Source organism: Prinia subflava, chromosome 11 (genome assembly GCF_021018805.1).
Source record: "Prinia subflava isolate CZ2003 ecotype Zambia chromosome 11, Cam_Psub_1.2, whole genome shotgun sequence".
NCBI lineage: Eukaryota > Metazoa > Chordata > Aves > Passeriformes > Cisticolidae > Prinia > Prinia subflava.
The window spans coordinates 17,403,026-17,421,206 of NC_086257.1; the positions used below are offsets into that span (position 1 = coordinate 17,403,026).

General features: G+C 42.8%; 1 protein-coding gene across 1 annotated transcript; it reads right to left on the reverse strand.

Moving 5' to 3' along the window:
* Positions 1-265: 265 nt before the first annotated feature.
* Positions 266-17,465, reverse strand: SENP5 (SUMO specific peptidase 5). Its single transcript, XM_063407954.1, has 9 exons — positions 16,364-17,465; positions 13,171-13,276; positions 12,876-13,023; positions 12,217-12,264; positions 10,238-10,315; positions 6,827-6,964; positions 5,110-5,193; positions 3,683-3,733; positions 266-3,593 (listed from the first exon to the last, which is right to left on the reverse strand). Exons 1-9 carry the CDS (start codon positions 17,313-17,315, stop codon positions 3,483-3,485), a joined length of 1,716 nt encoding a protein of 571 aa, XP_063264024.1. The 5' UTR covers positions 17,316-17,465; the 3' UTR covers positions 266-3,482.
* Between the last annotated feature and the right edge of the window lie 716 nt (positions 17,466-18,181).

An 18,181-nucleotide genomic window follows, 5' to 3' on the forward strand; every position in this document is an offset into this window, starting at 1 on the left:
GCAAGCCTATCAGGCTTGGTGATCAGTGCATGTGAAACATTCAAAATATCACCTTCACACTCAAGAGAGCCAGGTAAGAGCAGAACAACTGCATGTTAGACAGCACAAAGGTGCAGCCTCCATTCTGCAAGTACCAGCAGCTCAGCAATGGGCATCTCTCCGCTCACCTTGCAGAATCAAGGCCGCACTCTGCATTTATTGATTTGTATCAGGGACACAGTCATTTAAAACTATAGATTAAAGCAAACGAAATGGAAACTGATAATTCATTTTCAATTCTGTTTAAGGTTTATTACAGCTCAGGTAGCCTAAATTTGTCACGCACAAGGCAGAGGCTTCACCAGTTCTGGGACTATTTGTATAAATCAGCACAGCGAGACAATCTCTTTGGAACAAGTCGTGAAATTTAAGCATCCGCCAAACCAGTTCAGAGTGATTTATGAAAATCTGAAGATCACATTAATGGAATTGCTAACAGCCATAACTACATCCACATAAATGTGCCTCTCATAATAAAAACACTCTACATAGTTCTGAATGTTTTAAGAACTAGTAAAATGACTACAGATTATGAAGTCCATCTCCTTTAAGGCATCAAAGACATTCTCAAGGAGGAGTTAATTAGTCCAGTTTCACAGGATACACCATTACAGAGCCTGAGATTCCGACTGCCTGTGATTAATTTCAACACTGCACCAACATACTTTGCTTACATTAGATCTGTTTTCAATTTCCCCTCCTTTTTTTTTCAGAGGCCCCTCACTGGTGTGTTCACAGCTGGAGACTCAAGTGCAACTCCTCTGTGCTGCCCCATAACCAACTGGAACACTTGTCAGGAAACCTCTAGATGACAAGAAAGCACATAAGAAGTACTTTCCAACATGCATGTTTCCCCACCCTGCTCCCCAGTTCACAAGGCAGCAGATTCAAATGCAAACCCCCTCCCCTCAAATGATCTGGGACACACATGCACTTGCCTCAAACACACAGCTCACAGAAATCCTGTGCTTTGGCTGATGCTGCTGATAAGGGGATCGTGATTAAAGACTCCTCATGATCTCTCATATAGAGCAAGATGGATGCCTACCAATCTGCAGTAGGCACCAAGCCTTAGGAAACAACTGTCTGTAGTGCAGTGTTCCAGCACATTCCCATGCAATGAAAAATATCCATCAACAAGGCAACTTGCACAAAAAAATAAGGGTCTTTCTTTGAGGCATTGAGCCTCCCAGGCTGGTAGTCTCACAAGACACCTTTCAAACTTCCTTACCAAATTGCCCGTGTTCTGAAAAATAAAAGCAATTTACTCATGCAGTTCTGTTTTTGTTCCTCTCCCTTTCTGCCAGGAGTCTTACTTGAAAATAAAGCCTCACTTGCACGCACCCAAAGTGGCACCACCTCCCCATCTCTTCCTGGCCACCCAATTTTGTGTATTTATTCATACCAGGATATACATTTAGTAGCAAGTTATACTGAGGTAAGAACTGTCCTTGCGTTAGCTGTGGCCTGGATCAGTTGTCCCATCACCTCAGCATTGGAACCCTTCATGTGACACCAGTGCAGAGCAGATGAGAATGGCAGCACTGGCTTGTATGTGCTACCTCAGAGGAGAAACCACATTCCAAGTTTCAATTTTCATGGACGTCACCCTCCACTGCTCACCAACACTGACTTCAGGACTGACTCACCTGTCAGTCACACCTCAGGAAACACAAATAAACCATGGGCTGTGGGGTGCTCTGCACCATACAACGGGCAGATGTATCTTGCCTGTCTGGGTCTTAGGTTCTTTCTGATTCATTAAGTTCCTCGTTTCAATTATCTAACCAAGTGCTTAAGGCTTTCCTTATCTTGCTAAATTAAGCCAGTCCTTGCCAGCTGCCAACAAGGGGAAGTGGGAACATGCAAGGATACTGCAGGAACTCCTTCTCCAGCACAGCACAGAGCACACGTGCTTCCACTTCCTGGCCTGCCTGTGCTTGGCACTCCCTCCCCTCTCCCTCCCATCATCTAGGAGGGATTTGCACCTGGCTTAGCTCAAGTCTGGATTAATTTGCAAGACAGGGAAGTCAAAGTGGTTTTCCTCCATCAGAAGCCAGGGCTATGGACGGACACAAAGTGAAGCTGTGCAGCAGATGATGTTTAGCAATGAAAATACTTTTCCTCTGGGCTCATTCCTGTATCTGCCAGAAAAACACAGCAAAGACATTTGCTGGTGTAGCAGTGCCAGACAACAATCTCTTCGAACAGACGCAGCTCTCTTCAGCAAGGAGCACACCACAGTTCACAGAGCAAGGTGAAAGCCCAGCAGACCCACCACCCTCACTCATCCTTTGCCCAGCACAACAACCTTACAGGGTCCAGGGGGGGACCTCCCAGCCCTCTGCAGGGGATGACATCACCCGGCTGTGCTTGCACTGCACCCACCACAAGTGCTGGAACTCCCACCCCACCCATCGGCGCTACCGAACGCACTGAACCAGGGATGCTCGAGACAATCAAACAGCAGATGCAGCAGAAATGAATTAATTTACATTTGAACAAAAGCAAAAGCCAACGGCAGGTTAAAGACAACAAGCTTTGAAGACAGCTGAAGGAAGAAATGGTACATTTTCACTGCATATCATGTATCTGAGAAATGACTCAAAGCCATCTGAGATGTAAACAGTTACAGCCAAGGAGTTTATCTTACTATCTAAGCTGTGGCTCTTCAGGGCCAGCTTTATGATTCTCCTTAATACACACATCATGGAGACTTCTGCAGCATCTAGGAACTTACCATCCATCTGCCTGACTGAACACTTCTGTACTTTCTATTATACAGACAAGTGCTGAAGCTTTATTTGTGCAAAGGCTGCTTTTTATCTATAGGGACAGGCTGATAATGACAGCCAGAGAAATGCTAACAGAACAAACTTTATTAGCAACTTGAACTATTTGAAAAAGGGGTCTTTGCAAATTAAAATTGTGGATGAGTTTAGCCACCCTAAAATGTGGTATTCAGTATTACACAGCCACAACAGGGACAATGGAACTATCAAATAGGTTCTAGCTGTTCTTTTTATGGCATTGATTTTTTTTGATACATTCAAAGCATTATTGCATCAGAAAACATATCATGCATCTTTATTTTTCCAGACAAATTCACCTGTATTTGTCATTTCTAGCTACACCTCAAAGGTGCCCCAAATCTACTGTTTCATGGTTTTAGTTGCATGCTTTGCCTATATGCATGCTGAAATAATAAATATTAAATACAGGAAAGAACATAAGAGAACCAAACTGACATTAGGAATAGTCTATGGCAGCTCTGTTATGTTCTGCCAATTAAAGAACTTTGCAAAAGATTGAGGTAACAACAGTGGCCACACCACTCAGCTGAAAATCGCTCAAAATTCATGGAAGTTTTCAGAAATTCAAGTACACAAACACCAGCTGCAACTTGTCAGAAATGCCAGAGAAATTAGGTTGGCTGCATTTTATTAGTCTATTAGCTGGCGTTCACACAGCTCCTTGTAAATCCTTTTTCTCACTCGGGGCATATCTTCCTGGGAGAACTGAAAAGGCTGGTCTAAGGCGAGGCACTTGCAGTACTGGGGAAAAGGAAAAGGCTTGGTTGAAAAAAAGGACATTTACTACATGAACAATATAGGCCACTGATTTTAAAAAGGAATGCTCTTACCTGGAGCACAAAAACCCCACAGTCACTGTCATTTTTCTGTTGTGGAATGCACTGAAAGGAGAAGAAACAACCAGAGACGTGTCAGATCCTTATCCTTTCACTTATCCTTTTATTCTCTAACTCCTGCTTTAAGTCCAAACAGAGATTCAGCATAAGGATCAATTGTCTCATGCTCAGAGCTAGCTGTTCTGCAGCACCAGAAACTGGAGTTGTAATTACTTGTTCTCACACAAACTTTGCAAGGTGACACTCAACACCTTGTTAGAATAACACCTAATATTTAGAAAAATATATAGTGTAGGACAGAAAATAAATTACAAGTCTTTCTTTCAAGTTTATTTTCTTTTAGTGACCTACACAGAACAGCTTCTCAATTAGTTTAAATAAATGTTTGTACAGCATTATCTACTTTACACAGGACAAAACTATATCAGCAAAGTCACACAGGCCTAGAGGAAGATTACTCTCAGCATCCTTGCTACCAGCAGTGGCTTTCCTCCCCCAGCCACACCAAAGGGTTTCAGAGAACATGACAAATGGTTCATCACTAGGCAACAGGACTGAGCAAGGCAGTCTCAAATGATAACTTTCAACCTTCATTATTTCCTCAAACATGCTCAATTTTGATATGCAGACTGAAAAGTCCCAATCACTAGTGCTATTATGTCTCTGGCACTTGAAAAGGCAAAGTAATTGTTTTTTCTCAACTCCCAGATCTTCTGCCTCACAGAATGCAGGAGGATGAACTGACTGCACAGGTTGTGCATGAGTGTAGAGAGGAATCATTTCATCATTGTATCAGCAGCTAAAAATAAACCAGTGCAAGAAGGGAGCTGTTGGAGGTATGTCTAGTGTGCAATGACCTGTTTTATATCTTTGGAGCCATTATGGGATGGCTACACAAATTACATATTCCCTCATTTACACTACACACAAGTTATTGCCTTTTATTGTTGCCAGACTTTGTTTACTCGCGATCAAACGCAACGTGCCACAAACAGCCCTGGAGACCAAAGGCCTCTATCCATAGCTAACATAAAATAGCAGCAGCAGCAGCACCAGCCTGTTCCCTCCCTCACCAAGGCCCTTCCATTCAAACAGCCCTTTCAGGAGAACGGGGGGCAGCTGAGGTCCAGCTCATTCAGTCCTTGACCTTGTGTCAATGTGGACACCAGCTGCAGGTTTTGCTGTGCACACAGTTAATTGTCCAGAGAAAGGCTCAGATCACCAAGTCACCTGCAGGAAGTGCTAAAGCCCTGGTGGGAGCTGAATGAGTAACAAAGCTGGAATTCCCATCCCATCTCTCCCAGCAACCTCCATGTGGGCAGCATAAACCCATTTACTGCTTGTACAAATATATGAATTTAGAAGCAGCTTCATGAAATCTCCCACATTCAGACCCCAGGGCTCAAAGTGCTGTCATTTACCTTTGTCACAGCAGTCTGCCAACCCTGAAGGAACTCGGGGCGATTCTTCTCTTTTGCTTCAGTCAGCAAATACTTTCGAATGTTCTTTAAAAGAAAAGGAGAAAAAAAGCAACATTATTCACCCACTAAAGAACAGGAGAGACACTGTACTTAGTTGGTATCCTTTTGACAATGAGCTCAAATCTAGAGGTAAAGAAATGAACTCTGGTGGGTACTGTGCCTTCTACCATCAAGGCTCATTTTAGTCTGTCAAGGGGAGCTCTAACACCCCTCAGCCACACTGTACCCTGCTCTACTTCACACCAGACTAGCTGTGGCACCCAGGCACAAGGTCAGAGTGCTCCCAGACATCCAGAGGAAACACAGAGCATCCTGGCATGTGTTCTTTCCTGGCTTACTGGCTGACACCAAGGCCCTCATGTTAAATATGACCGAATTTTCCTGCTGGAGTCTCAATACAAAATGCTCGAGTTCTGCAGCTAATCAACAAAGCTCCAGGGAAAGTTTTAGTGACATAAAGGAAAAAAAATAGGCTGACACAAGCGAAGAGAAGGAAGCAAGATAAATGAGACTGTGGTCTTGGGTTAAGCAAATCCTACTTCTCTGTAAACAGGCTGGGCATTTACAGCACAATTTAAACACTGCAGCACACAAATATTCACCTTAGTGTGGATCAGTGAATTCTGGGGTATTGCTCCCCTCCTGCCCCTGGAACAGGCACAAATAAAAGTTCCTCATGTCTGTGAGACATTCAGGTGCAAATGTCTTGGCTGGAATGGGATGGGACAGACCATGAGGCAAGGCAGCAGGAGAGACCGTAGGGCTGCTGAGAGGGATGGTTCATGCTGCACATTCACAAGCTAGAGAGCATGAGATCTCTTGCTCCCAGGACAAACATTAGCTTCATCCTCAGCAAATGCCAGCAGGCATACTATCTTCATTCAGAAGTCCTACCTGGGAACTCTCCTGAGTACAATAATTACTACTCTTCTGTAAGCCAACAACTACACACAGTTAAAAGTAGAAGGCTGCTGCATCAAGCAAGCAATTAAGTTGACAAAATTAGCTTTTGTAAGAAGGTCATTACAATTTGCTAAGCCCAGCAAAAAATTTCCTGGCTGCTCTTTATCAGGAAGACTGATAATTTAACTCCAGTGTTCAGGTTGCAGGGTTATAACCAGAGGCAAACACCCTGTTTCAATGCAGGGCAAGGAAAAAGGCAACACGCTGTTAATAGCACAGTAACACATAAACCCCACTGGGCAACACTACGGCATCTTCAGTCCTGTGCTCTCACCCAGGCAACCCATCCCCTCAAGGACCACAATTTATCATTTATCCTAAACACAAGTCCCTTAACAGATAAAAGAAATGCCCTCACTCTCCTTGGGGTTCTTCTGCTTCCCCATGGCACTGGGCATTGAGCTCCTGCTTTTTCTGGGAGTGCCAAGGCAGAGTCACCAGAGCTGTGCTGATTACACGGTCAGGCTAATTGGGCAACAGGCAATCTGACCTCAGGCCCCAGCTCTGGTGTGACCCTCGAGCTCTGTGCTTCAGACTCCTCAGCAGGACAGGCTGATTCTCATTTCATACACAGCAAGACAACAACAGACATACCACAGTTAAAGTTTATGGCTGGACAGAAACAAAGGGGGAACAAAAATTGTTTTGTTTAAGAAAACAGTTCAGACTTTGCAAACACAGCTGTCACTCTTACCTCTACACAAAACTTAAAATGAATGCCTTGGGAATCGTAAAATGAAATAATTCGACTGGGGATGTTCACAGTAATGAGGGACCAGTGGACTTCCAGGTGAATAGGAATTAACAAGAGAGTCTTTTTAAACAAGTCCACCTGGCAAAAAGAACAACATATATTAGAGAGAGTTCCACAGGTAGAATACAGCAAAGCAAGAGATTCATTGTATCCAAATTTGCTCTCTGTCACTCCATAACTGAAATCTTCTTTTGTCCCCTCCACTCTTTCACCATATTCTGCATGTTTACCTAATGCACAACTTAGCAGCAGGCACAAAAATACAGTTACAGTCCAGAAAGTGGCTGAGGAACCTTGTACAGTATCAGAATTGATCACTACTGTGACAAAATCCTGTTCATGTTGCACTGCAACATCTGTGTTGAAAGTGGGATTTCTCAGGTAATGATGGCAATACAATCAAGCCTCAGTTTAGGTTAGTTCTATCTCCTCAGTAATGGCACTTGTCCAGTTGAGCACCACTCATTTCTATCAGAGCTGCTTTGTGAGTAGGTGACAGACCTTGGGGTTGTTGATGAGAAGCTCAACACAATGCAGCAACGTGCATTGACAGCCCAGAAAGCCAACTGCATGCTGGAATGCATCACAAGCAGTGAGGCCAGGAGTCAGGGAGGAGACTCTGCCCTTCTGCTGCTCTCACAGGAGACCAAACCTGCGGTTCTGTGCCCAGATCTGAGGGCACCAGGATAAGAAAGAGAAGGACCTGTTGGAGCAGGTCCAGAGCAAGCAAAAAAGATGTTCAGAGGCCTGGGGTACCTCTGCAATGAAGACAGACTGAGGGAGCTGGGGCTGTCCAGTCTGGAGAAGAGCAGGCTCTGTAGAGACTTCATAGCACCCTTCTAGTACCTAAAGGGCTACAACAAAGCTGGAGATAGACTTTGGACAAGGGCATGGAATGAAAGAACAGCAAGAGGGAATGGCTTTAAACTGACAGAGGACAGGTTTAGATGAGATGTAAGAAAGAAATTCTTCCCTGTGAGGATGGTGAGACATAGGCACAGGGTGCCCAGAGAAGATTTGGCTGCCTCACCCTTGGGAGTGTCCAAGGCCAGACTGGACAGGGCTTGGAGCAACCTGGGATGGTGGAAAGTGTCCCTGCCCATGGCAGGGGGCAGAACTGGATGATCTGTAAGGTCCCTTCCAAGCCAAACTATTCCATGATTCTATGAAGAAGCTGTAATTACTAACACCCCACAAAACTAGCAAGTTTGCAGTTTGACCCCTTCTGCTCTAACACAGGCTCTGGGACTTGCCAGAGGAAGGCAGAGGAGTGCAGGATGCTTTGGTGAGGAGAGGAAAGGAGGGGAAGAAGGTAGAGCAGATTCATCCCTTCTCAAAGCTAACTTTGTAGCAGATGCACAGTGGTCACAGGCAAGCAAACAAGGGAAAAGGTCCTGAAGAACAGTACAAGTAGATCAGATGCAACACCCCCGGTGTCTGTATGGCAGATGAGCCTTTATGCTTTTGGAAGCCAGCCAAGCTGAGGCCTTTCATGATCTTCCTTCTTCTAGCTCCTCTTGAAATGAGTGTCTAATTACTGGGGTTTTGGTGGCACAGTCCAGAAAATAAGCAAAAATAGAAAACTGAACTAAATGAACTCATCCTGTGGGAAGATTTCTAAGCTTTTTCCTGTTTTTTGAAGCACTGTGCAATTTGAACAGTACATAATTGCAACACTACTGGCAAGGGCAGGTCTTTTGTAGGAAAGAAAAGTCTATTTCTTGAGTAACAATGGGAAATTGAAGAGACGAAAAGGTCTGGGCATTCACAGCAGTTATCAGGAGAGCCTGGCTCAAGCAGTGCTTTGATTGTGACAAGCACCGACCCCGCTCCCACCTGCAGAAACTCCTCCTGACCGGATTCCAGCGCGCTGGCTGCACACCGATCCATCATCCTGAGAGAGCGGAGGGATGGCAGCCAGCGAGCTGAGACCACAAAGGAAAACTGGAGTAAGATAAATGAACTACATCTTCTGTGATGGCCAGAAACAGCAGAACCACAAGGGTCCTCATGTGGCCCTGGCTGTGGGATTGCAGGTGTGCAATCCTGCAGCAGAAGAATAGAAACAGGCAGCCAAAAGTGGGGGCTTTAGCTAAGAACTGATGTGCAGGAAGAGTGGTGGCAACACAGATTCACTCCACCAAGAGGGCAGAGTCAGCTCTGTGTTATGACAGTGATCAGGAGTGCCAGTGGGATGGGGGATCAGAAAGAACACACAAACAGGAGCTCTGAAACAACTGCAGCCAGAGCCAGCATAGGACATCCTGTATCCCAGGAGAGAATATTTATAAAACATGGTGCAACACTCTGGTGTGTTTAAAGAGCAGAAACAAATTCCCCTTAACTGCACATTGCAGGATGAAGGAGTCTACGGAATCCTTCCCATAGAAACTGCTTAGTTCTCATTCTTGCTTGAGAGATTCCTAAGGAATTCAAAGTGTCTAAAAATTGTCCTGTCTCATCAGACACCTCTCAGCAGCAACAACAATACAGATCCTGCTTCCAGAATCTACCTTAATTTTGGGAGTTTTACAAAACTTGGGTTTCTAGAGAAAAAGAATGTTTAAAAAATAATATGTGGGAATATTAAGCACCGATATTCCATCACCCTTTAAAGAGATTTTTAATAAATTATATGAATAGATTTTATATTTGGATAATGAGTTCATCTCTAGCATTTCACAGATGTGTGCTATTTAAGTACTTCTGCAGAAAGATCATACATTCAAACACGGCCTTTGATTAGTCTTGCCTCATCTCCCATATTAGAAAGGACAAATGTTCATAGAAAAAAAAAGAAAAAAAGAGAGTATTTCTTTTTGCATTAGCTACCCCTGAAAATATCACACATGATCTGGTGTGGGTTCTGGAAAGCAAAGTGAATTCTGTTCTTGTCATGAGAACAACAGTCTGGCTTATTAACCATGGGTCTCTTTTCTGCTTTCTAGTACCTGGTATGTGTTACTTGGAGTAACAATTTGATTTTGTCAAAGAATGCCAGTTTGAGATAAAAGGAAAAAGCAGAATTAAGTCTGCTCTCCTGCAGATTAGTGTACCTAGCACTGTCAGGAGCAGTAAGAGACATTTCTTGCAGTTAAATTAACAACTTGCATGAACATACACAAAGAGATAACCTCCCACTGAAGATTTAGCCATTCCAAGTACAACATACCTGCACTAACTTGAATAGTGCCACGCTCCACACTACTGTTTTCATCAAGCCTTTCCTGCTTTGTACAGCTCCTTTGCTAACCCATCCTTTGCAAATAACACACTGTAACCCAGCTTCAAGCCAGTGACTGAGCCCAGCCCAGCAGAACCCCAGCACTGATGACACAGTGTTAAAGGTACCTTTTTAGTCCATCGTTTTACCCCATTATATCCTTTGGTTACAAGCTGTCTATGAAAAAAGCTGTTAAAGAAATGAACCTAAAAAGAGAGAGAGAGAGAGAGGAGGAATGAGCACAGAAATTTTCATGCACAGTCATTCCCCTTCCCAGGATAATTTATACAAAACAACTTGTAATGAGGCAATATTTAATGCAGGTTTAGAAACAGAACCCCAGTAGGGACAAACAGAGGCTTTGCCAAGCCTCAACTATTACTGTTCTTCAGCAAGCTAATAAAATAAGCCTTATTTCCCTATAATATATCATGTGAGCCACTGCAGCATTTATATTTACATTTTTGTATCTCCAGGCATATCATGTTTAATTGTTTTGTTGGGGACGGACATGGGAGAAAAACACCAGGACAAGAAATTAGTTTTTGCTGTTCTTGACAGGGATCAAGGAAGAGAACCCTGGACTGGAAAAGCAGGGCTGATGGAGAAGGGAGTAACTTCTGGCTTTAGTTGCTGGAAGCTGAGACTCAGAAAATTGATTGAAACAGTTATGAGATTTAGTCCAATAACATTGTCTTTGGTATTCACCTCTTATGACCAGCTCCCAACAAGAACAATATTCTGCTGCTGAGAAGTATTTTTAAGGTATGACCGATCCATTTGGTAAGTGAAAACTGACATTTATGACAAAAAAAAAAGTAGGCTTATGCAAAAAAAAAATTAGCTCCAGGTTAACACTATTATTCCTTGTGTTTAGCTTCTTTCTATTATAGGAACCGATTAACACAAATAGAAATCTGCAACATCTGTTTTTAATAATTCTGCTAGTGTAGAGGTGGTAGAAGGCTTGAGTTGTTACTTGGAAAAAAAGTTATAAAAATCAGCATCTGAGAACAGTCTAACATCCATTAGCTATGCCAACAGACTTCAAAACCACATTCTGAGGTACCAGCACAAAATCTCCCATGAGGATTTCAATTATGCACTAGGAAGAAAAAGCAGACACAAGCAAACAGATACAATCTCCAATACCCCAAGCCTAGCATACTCAGGAAATACAGAGAATACTAATGAAGAATCACCATCACCTCCAATCAAAGCAACAACACCCTTTCCTCAGAGCTTGAAGATTTTAATAGTTACATTGTGCAGAGCTCATCTAAGAACGGCTTTGTTTGGTTCTTCCTTTGTGGTCTCACCTGAAAACTGTTCTGCCCTACTAGTAAACAGATGGGTTTTTATAATTGTCACTGCAGCAAATTTAGTCACAAAATGGGGTGGGGGGGGTGGTATTATCTTGATTACTTTTTGCTTTCTTTCTCTCAACTGCCACCAATAGTCAGGCACTGCAGCTGCAAAGCTGTAAGCATTCTGAGGAGGATGCACAAAACAAGAGTCCTGCAGAGTCAATACTGCCAAGGAACCGAGCAGCTCCTCACAAATTCACATTCACCAGGCAGGCAGCTGACACAGCTTGAGCTGTTACAGCCCCCACAGCTATGAGGTGGGTGGGAGGGTGAGTGCAAGCAGCACATGTGCATGGTTCAGATGCTAACACTCATGGTTTGTCATCTCAGCAGAAATCCATCTTCATCAGAAATTTCAGCTGAAACACCGGGCTGGTGAGCAAAAGCATGAATACAGCACTTTAGAAGCAGATAAGCTGGAAACAAAAACCTCTAGGGAAGTAAGGAGAGTGGGATGGGCCAAAACAGGGCACATCTTCTACAGGTACCTCAGTGACATTAGGCTACCTCAGAGACCACCTGCAGAGCTAATACAGTCAGTTCCTGAAACAAGAGCAACAGCACTGAAAAGGGAAAAGGAAAAGTAGAAAATCTGAGCAGCACACAGCAACAAATTATAATGGAACCATTTAGACCACCATTGAGTTGAATCCTGATTCTGTATTTGAAGTGTGCAAAGTTTTGCCCTCCCCTCTCCCTCTCTCATTAGGTACATTTGCATAACAACAAAACTCCCTCACCTTTTCAGGGACTGCATCCATTACGAGTTCACCATACATGTTAATTATCTGGAAGAGTTAGTAAATAGTTAATTACATCACAATTTTTTAAGACCCAAATTCACAAATGCCCATAAAACTTAGGAGCCTACCCACTTAAACCAGCAATATGGAGAGGAGCCTTTAGAGCCACTGTCTAAAGGACAAGCACTCTGCAACTAATAGTGGTCATCCTGGAGAGAGACTGTAACAGGCTGCTTCAAGTCTGCCTCAATCTTAAATGCAGTTTAATTCAATTTAAATCTACTGGTGCATGCCCTGGGCTCTGCAGCCTTCCTGGTTTTTTGGCTGTGGGCCACAGTTTGCTGTTTCACTCTGTCATTCTTGTAATCTGCTCAAGCTGCAGATGGGGAAAGTTACTAAAACTTATATGGGTAGCCACTATTTTATCAAAATAGTACAACATAATTTCTTCAAAAGGAAACAGTCTAACTGTGACACCTCTCAGCTTCCAGACTTACTACACCTGTCACTATAAAAGCTGCCCACCACTCCTTTTACTGGTGAAGTGTAAAGTAAGGATACTCCACCTGTAATGTCAGCAGAAGGTGTACAACTGGTATTCTAATATAAATGGGCTAAAAGGGGTTAGGGAAGAACAAACACCAAGCATCTCTGACCTGGTCATTCAGCCAGTTCTGGCCTTCCAGTGTAGCCAAATCATCCATATCTAGCATGTGCTTATTATAGAAGACCCGGAAATTGCAAGTGGAGGTTTTTGGATGTTTTTCCCGATACTTCATGATTTCCCTGGTGATAAAAGGTTTTCTAAAACAGGATTGAAAGGGTAGAGAAAAATCAAGTCAAGGTCATGTCAAATGAATTCTGTTCTGCTAGTTGTTAGAGGCAAAGCATGCAGTAGCAATGCAAGTGATTTGTTCTTTACCAGGTGTACAATGTGATACTGCTACACACCTATGGGAGAAATCTTCATTAAAGACTTCTTTTAATCTTCCCATGACATCTTTTTCACAGAGTGGTACTAAACTGCCATATTTCTTCATAACTTCATCTAGGAATCCTTTAAATATACCAGAAAAATGAAAGTGCAAACATATAAAAACCTTCTGAGTTCACCAATCCAGTAAAGCTCTCAGTTCTTACAGGTACAAGCAGCAGTTATTCTGCACCCAGCCAACACACAGCACCACACATGGCAAGGAGATATTTAAAAAAGCTAAGCTCAAATTGGCAACATTAAATAAAAGCGGGGGTAGGGGAAGAAGGACAAAAATAAAAATGCATTAATCTGATCACTCAGCTTCACAGGAAAAGATCAGACCCTGTTCCTGCCATACACATTCATATCTACAGCAAACTAATTATACCAGTGCTAGAGAAGAACCCATCCCCTTCCCTACTTCAATTAGCATTTTAAATCATTTTACTGCAACGTGAAAAGCCATCAGTTCCTGCAACAGGTTTCACTGAAAAGCCAGTATCCTGTCCTTATGGCAGGCAGAATGACTCTCCTCACACGCAGGCAGCTGGAGCTGGCAGCCTTTGCAGCCTGCTCAGTTCCGCTGCCGCACCGCAGCGAGCGGAAGACGCCAGACAGCTCCCAGCAAGTTTAACTCCTTTACCCTTGGATCCTAGGGGTGGCATTTCCAGTGACACAGACAGCCGTGCCAGCCTGTGACTGCCCAGCAAAACACTGAGCAACCACACCAGAGAAAGGTATTAACTTGGAAATGATGAAGAGATGAATGGTGGAGGAACTGAAAAACCTAGGAAATAGGCTTCTTTCTTTCTCAAACACAAGACTGGAACACTGGAGATATAAATTCCACACAAGCATCCAAAACCACTCTGAGAATGAAAGAGAATGGAGAATAAGATTTCAACACTTGCCAGTAAACAAGAGAAAAAAGACCAAGTTGTTCAGCTCCCTGAAAATGAATTTTCAGATGCAGCAGAAAACATGTGTTCTGTGTACAGAAAGCTGGATCTGAGATCAGAGCCCAGGAAAATTGCATAAATCCTAAGTCCAGGACTCTTCTGTGGCTGGGGTGTGATGGCAGAGCATCACTGGATAGGGCAGTGTGTGCTTTCTAAGGGTTTAAAAACATTTCCTGGAAACTTTCAAGATCAGGATAGGAAAAAGCAAGATAAGAGAAACATTGAACAGAAAAAGTGCCAGAACAGCAGTAAGAATAAAAACCAAAGGAGAGAAACTAAGAAAAAACTCAAAACACAAGGAGCTGAGAATAGCTGTGAAGATATAACAAGAAGTGTGACAGAAGGAAGGGAGGAAGGATTGAAGAGCAAGATCAAATGAAAACATTCTTCATGGGAAAAGAACCTTCCTTGCAACTCTGCCACACTTTTGCCTAACAACTTTTATCCCTTATCTCAGTAAACTGTGACAGAGAAGATGTTTCTCACTCTGGCTAGAAGTCTAGCTAGACAATGCATGGGGCTTATGAATGTACCTTATTCTGTTTTTACAGATTAAAATTTTAAAGGCTTTTTATTAATACACAGAAGAAAAACTGTTCTTGTCATTACAATTAAGAGCAGCAGAGCTCCAGACCTCCAGCAATACTGACCTCACTTGGGCTGGTGTAACTCAAGGAAGAGAATACAGAGTTCAGCCCTGGGGTAAAATCAGGTACCTATCATGAACTGGAATTACCATGGGGCTGTTTGATACCTAATAGCACTTGTGAATGCACTAAGCATTGCAGCCATTAACGTCCCAGTTCAGCTGCTGCAGAGAAATTCAAAACCCACAAGCAGCCCTAACACTTGCACCTACTTCATGTTCCTACCTCAGGAACTCTTGCCAGTTTAGCACTGTCTTTTAGGGTGCAGTTAATAATTAACAACACCCCTAAACATGCAAGAGCTCCTGCACGCAGCTATACCACTACTAAAATTCTTCTTTACAGCTTCTCAGCTGAGAAAACTATACCATCAGACCACAAAACTTTAACCTTTGCCACCCTGATACAACCTTGGCTCTTGCCTGTTATAGGACTACATCTCTTTTTCTGATGCACAAACTTTAAAACTCCATTGCAGAAGTGATCTCTTCACTGGGTTATCACAGTTTCTCTCAGTTTCTCACACAGCATCTGGTCCTTGCTGGATCACACAAAGCCAGTCAGAGAGATACACATCCCCACACTAACTTACAGATAAGGATGTGGAGAGCTAGCTCCTCTCTTGAGGTTCCCTGTCTCCTTCTTCACATTTTGCTTTAGAGAAATCAATTGCAAAATTGAAGGACAAATAGGTAGGCAGAAAAATCAGAGCATGTCAAACTTCAAACAATTCCTTTAACACTCACTGACACCAGCTTAAAGTTTGTGGGACTCTAAAAAGTCAATTTCTCCAAAGGAAGTTATCAGAATATCTCTGAAGTTACACTGATGGTACAAGATGGCACAACATGTTAGCTTACTGCTCCTTACCCTGTGTGTAGAAGCTGCTACACATAAATAAGACACCAATTACTATTTTTATCATGCTCCTCTTTAGACAGACTATCGTATACTGCATGCTCAGCATAGCACAAAAAACCACAAAGCCTTTTTGCTGAACCTTTGCTAAGATTAGTCTGTTTGAAAAATATTCTCATAATATTCATTAGGCTTACTCGATGAACAACTGGAGAGAAAACTAAGGGACAATGAAGAGTATTTGGCTATTAAAATCTGAGTTTAAGTGATTTAGTTTAAGAGCAAGAGAAGAGAGTATAAGGGTAGAAGGAACCATTAGAATACCTAGGATTTTCAAAAACCAAATTAAGAATAACAATTGTCAACCAGTTAAAAACCTGAACCTTTTGATTCCACGTGATAAGACATTTAAATTTCTATGAACAATTTTCTGCATATTCCAATTAAACAACATTGTAGTCTCTAAAATAAAATAATCCTAAAATAGCTTGTAAGTTAAACATTCATTTGTCCCTCCTTCATGCAGCTCTTCTCCATGCAGCTCTCTTTGCAGCCTCATTTAATCAAATGTTATGCTAAGTGACCTTTACAATCCAGAGTAAGAAACCATTTTTATACAGGAATTAACACAATATATAAACCCCACAATACACGCAGCAGCTTTCAGGAACTCCTGGATGCCCTAAGACATTTAAAAGGTATACCACAAAGCCACGTTGCCAACTGCTCATCAGCCACCCGGGAAGTTTTCTGACTGTTCCTTTTGCCTCCCTTCCGAGCTCCTGATTTCAGTCCTGTGCTTTCTGGTGAAGGCTCCTCAAGAGGACTTTTACAGTAAGGGTGATCTAGTAATTTTGAACTAAAAATGTCCAAGTTTAAGGAGCCTTCTACTTCCATTTGGCTAGAGCTGTCCTCATTCTGTGTCAGCTCCATGGATAAAGGTCCATTTGCAAAATTATCACTGACATCAGAATCCTGCAAGGAGGATTGCAACAGTGTCATTCCATCTACACCCACAACCTCCTTGGATTCTGCACCATCTTGATCTGAAGCAGCAATTTCTTTTCCTGTCACAGAGATGACAATGTCAGAGCAATGATCCTCTGCCAGAGCCCCGTTGGTCTCCACTTGGTGCAAGGTTTGTGCCTCTGGAGAAGCTCTAACATGCAGTTCTGGTGGGACAGCATCCACACTGCCACCCTGCCCTCCAGACTCTGGATCCTCAGAGCACGGCTCAGCAGACACATCCTGCGTGTGGCAGATCTCAGGTGCACATATTTCATTCTCCGCTCCTGAAGATTTGGGTGGATTATTGTTCATATCTGATAAGCTGTACCGCTTCCAAAGACGCTTACTTTTTGATTTCCAGGAGGAAAACAAATTACACAATCTGTTTTCAAAATCCCGCTGAAGCGTTCCTTGATGGTCCCTTGTAACTTTCTGCACCCACCTTTGCTTGATTTTTCTTAATTTGCAAGTCTTGTCTCTTGCTCGAAGTTTTGGGAATTTTATGATTCTATACCGAAACCTAACCATAGAAAGTTTCTTATGCATCATAAATAAAAATCTCTTTTTTACAGAATGATGGTTAAATTTGGACCTCTTTAGAGCTGTCAAGGGGCCACAAGTTCCATTCCACTCCCTTTGCAACAGCATTTCCTTTTAAAGTTGTTTAAAACTACCAGGACTGTGTTGCCCTCATCATTATTGCTCTCCCCGCTGCTATGTACAAAACCACCTTTCTTTACAAGCAAGGCAGCACCTTCCAGAGAGCCACTTGAGACATAATGGGTACGGCCAGAGATGCTATTGAGAACAGCAACAGTTTCAAATTCTTCATTCAAGGGATCTGCACTCTGAAAGGATACATTGTTGAGTTTCCTTACTGCTTCTCCAGACGAGCTTTCAGCTTCGCGATAGCGACAGGATCTTTTTGCTCTCAGTAGTTTTTTAGGGAAAGCTGTGTGACTCAACAGTAAGTTTTGGAGAAGTTTCTGCATTTAGAAGCACGTCACGAGCCCACCTGCTTTGGAGCTCAAGTGTCTTCCTTCTGTACCACAGTCTTCTGTGCAGTTTGTTGTGATTTAAGCTCACAAATAGCTGAGCACTCTGTCTTTTCTTCTAAGTTAGGAAAAATTGCTCTTGGAAGCAGTATTTCCCAAGCTTCCCAAAACCAGTGGTCCATCTTCCAGACTGGGCCAGCAGCTGATTTCTTTGCCAAAGCAAATGTCTTCTATGGCTTTTCATTTTTCTGCTGCATTATGATCTTCAAAAACAGCTGAAAGAATAAGGCAAAGGAATCCAGTTATCTGGACTGTAACATAATAGGAAAACACTAAGGCACACTTCTCAGGCCACATGCCTATCTAAAATTCCACACCTCCTCCAATCACAACCACACATTCCCTAAGACATTTTCACTTGCACCAAAAGGAAAAACAAGCAATCGTTGCAATGGTTGGGGTGTGTAAACAGGCTTTGCTCATTTACCTTCCCTAGAGGTAGAGCAATAAACAGGTAAT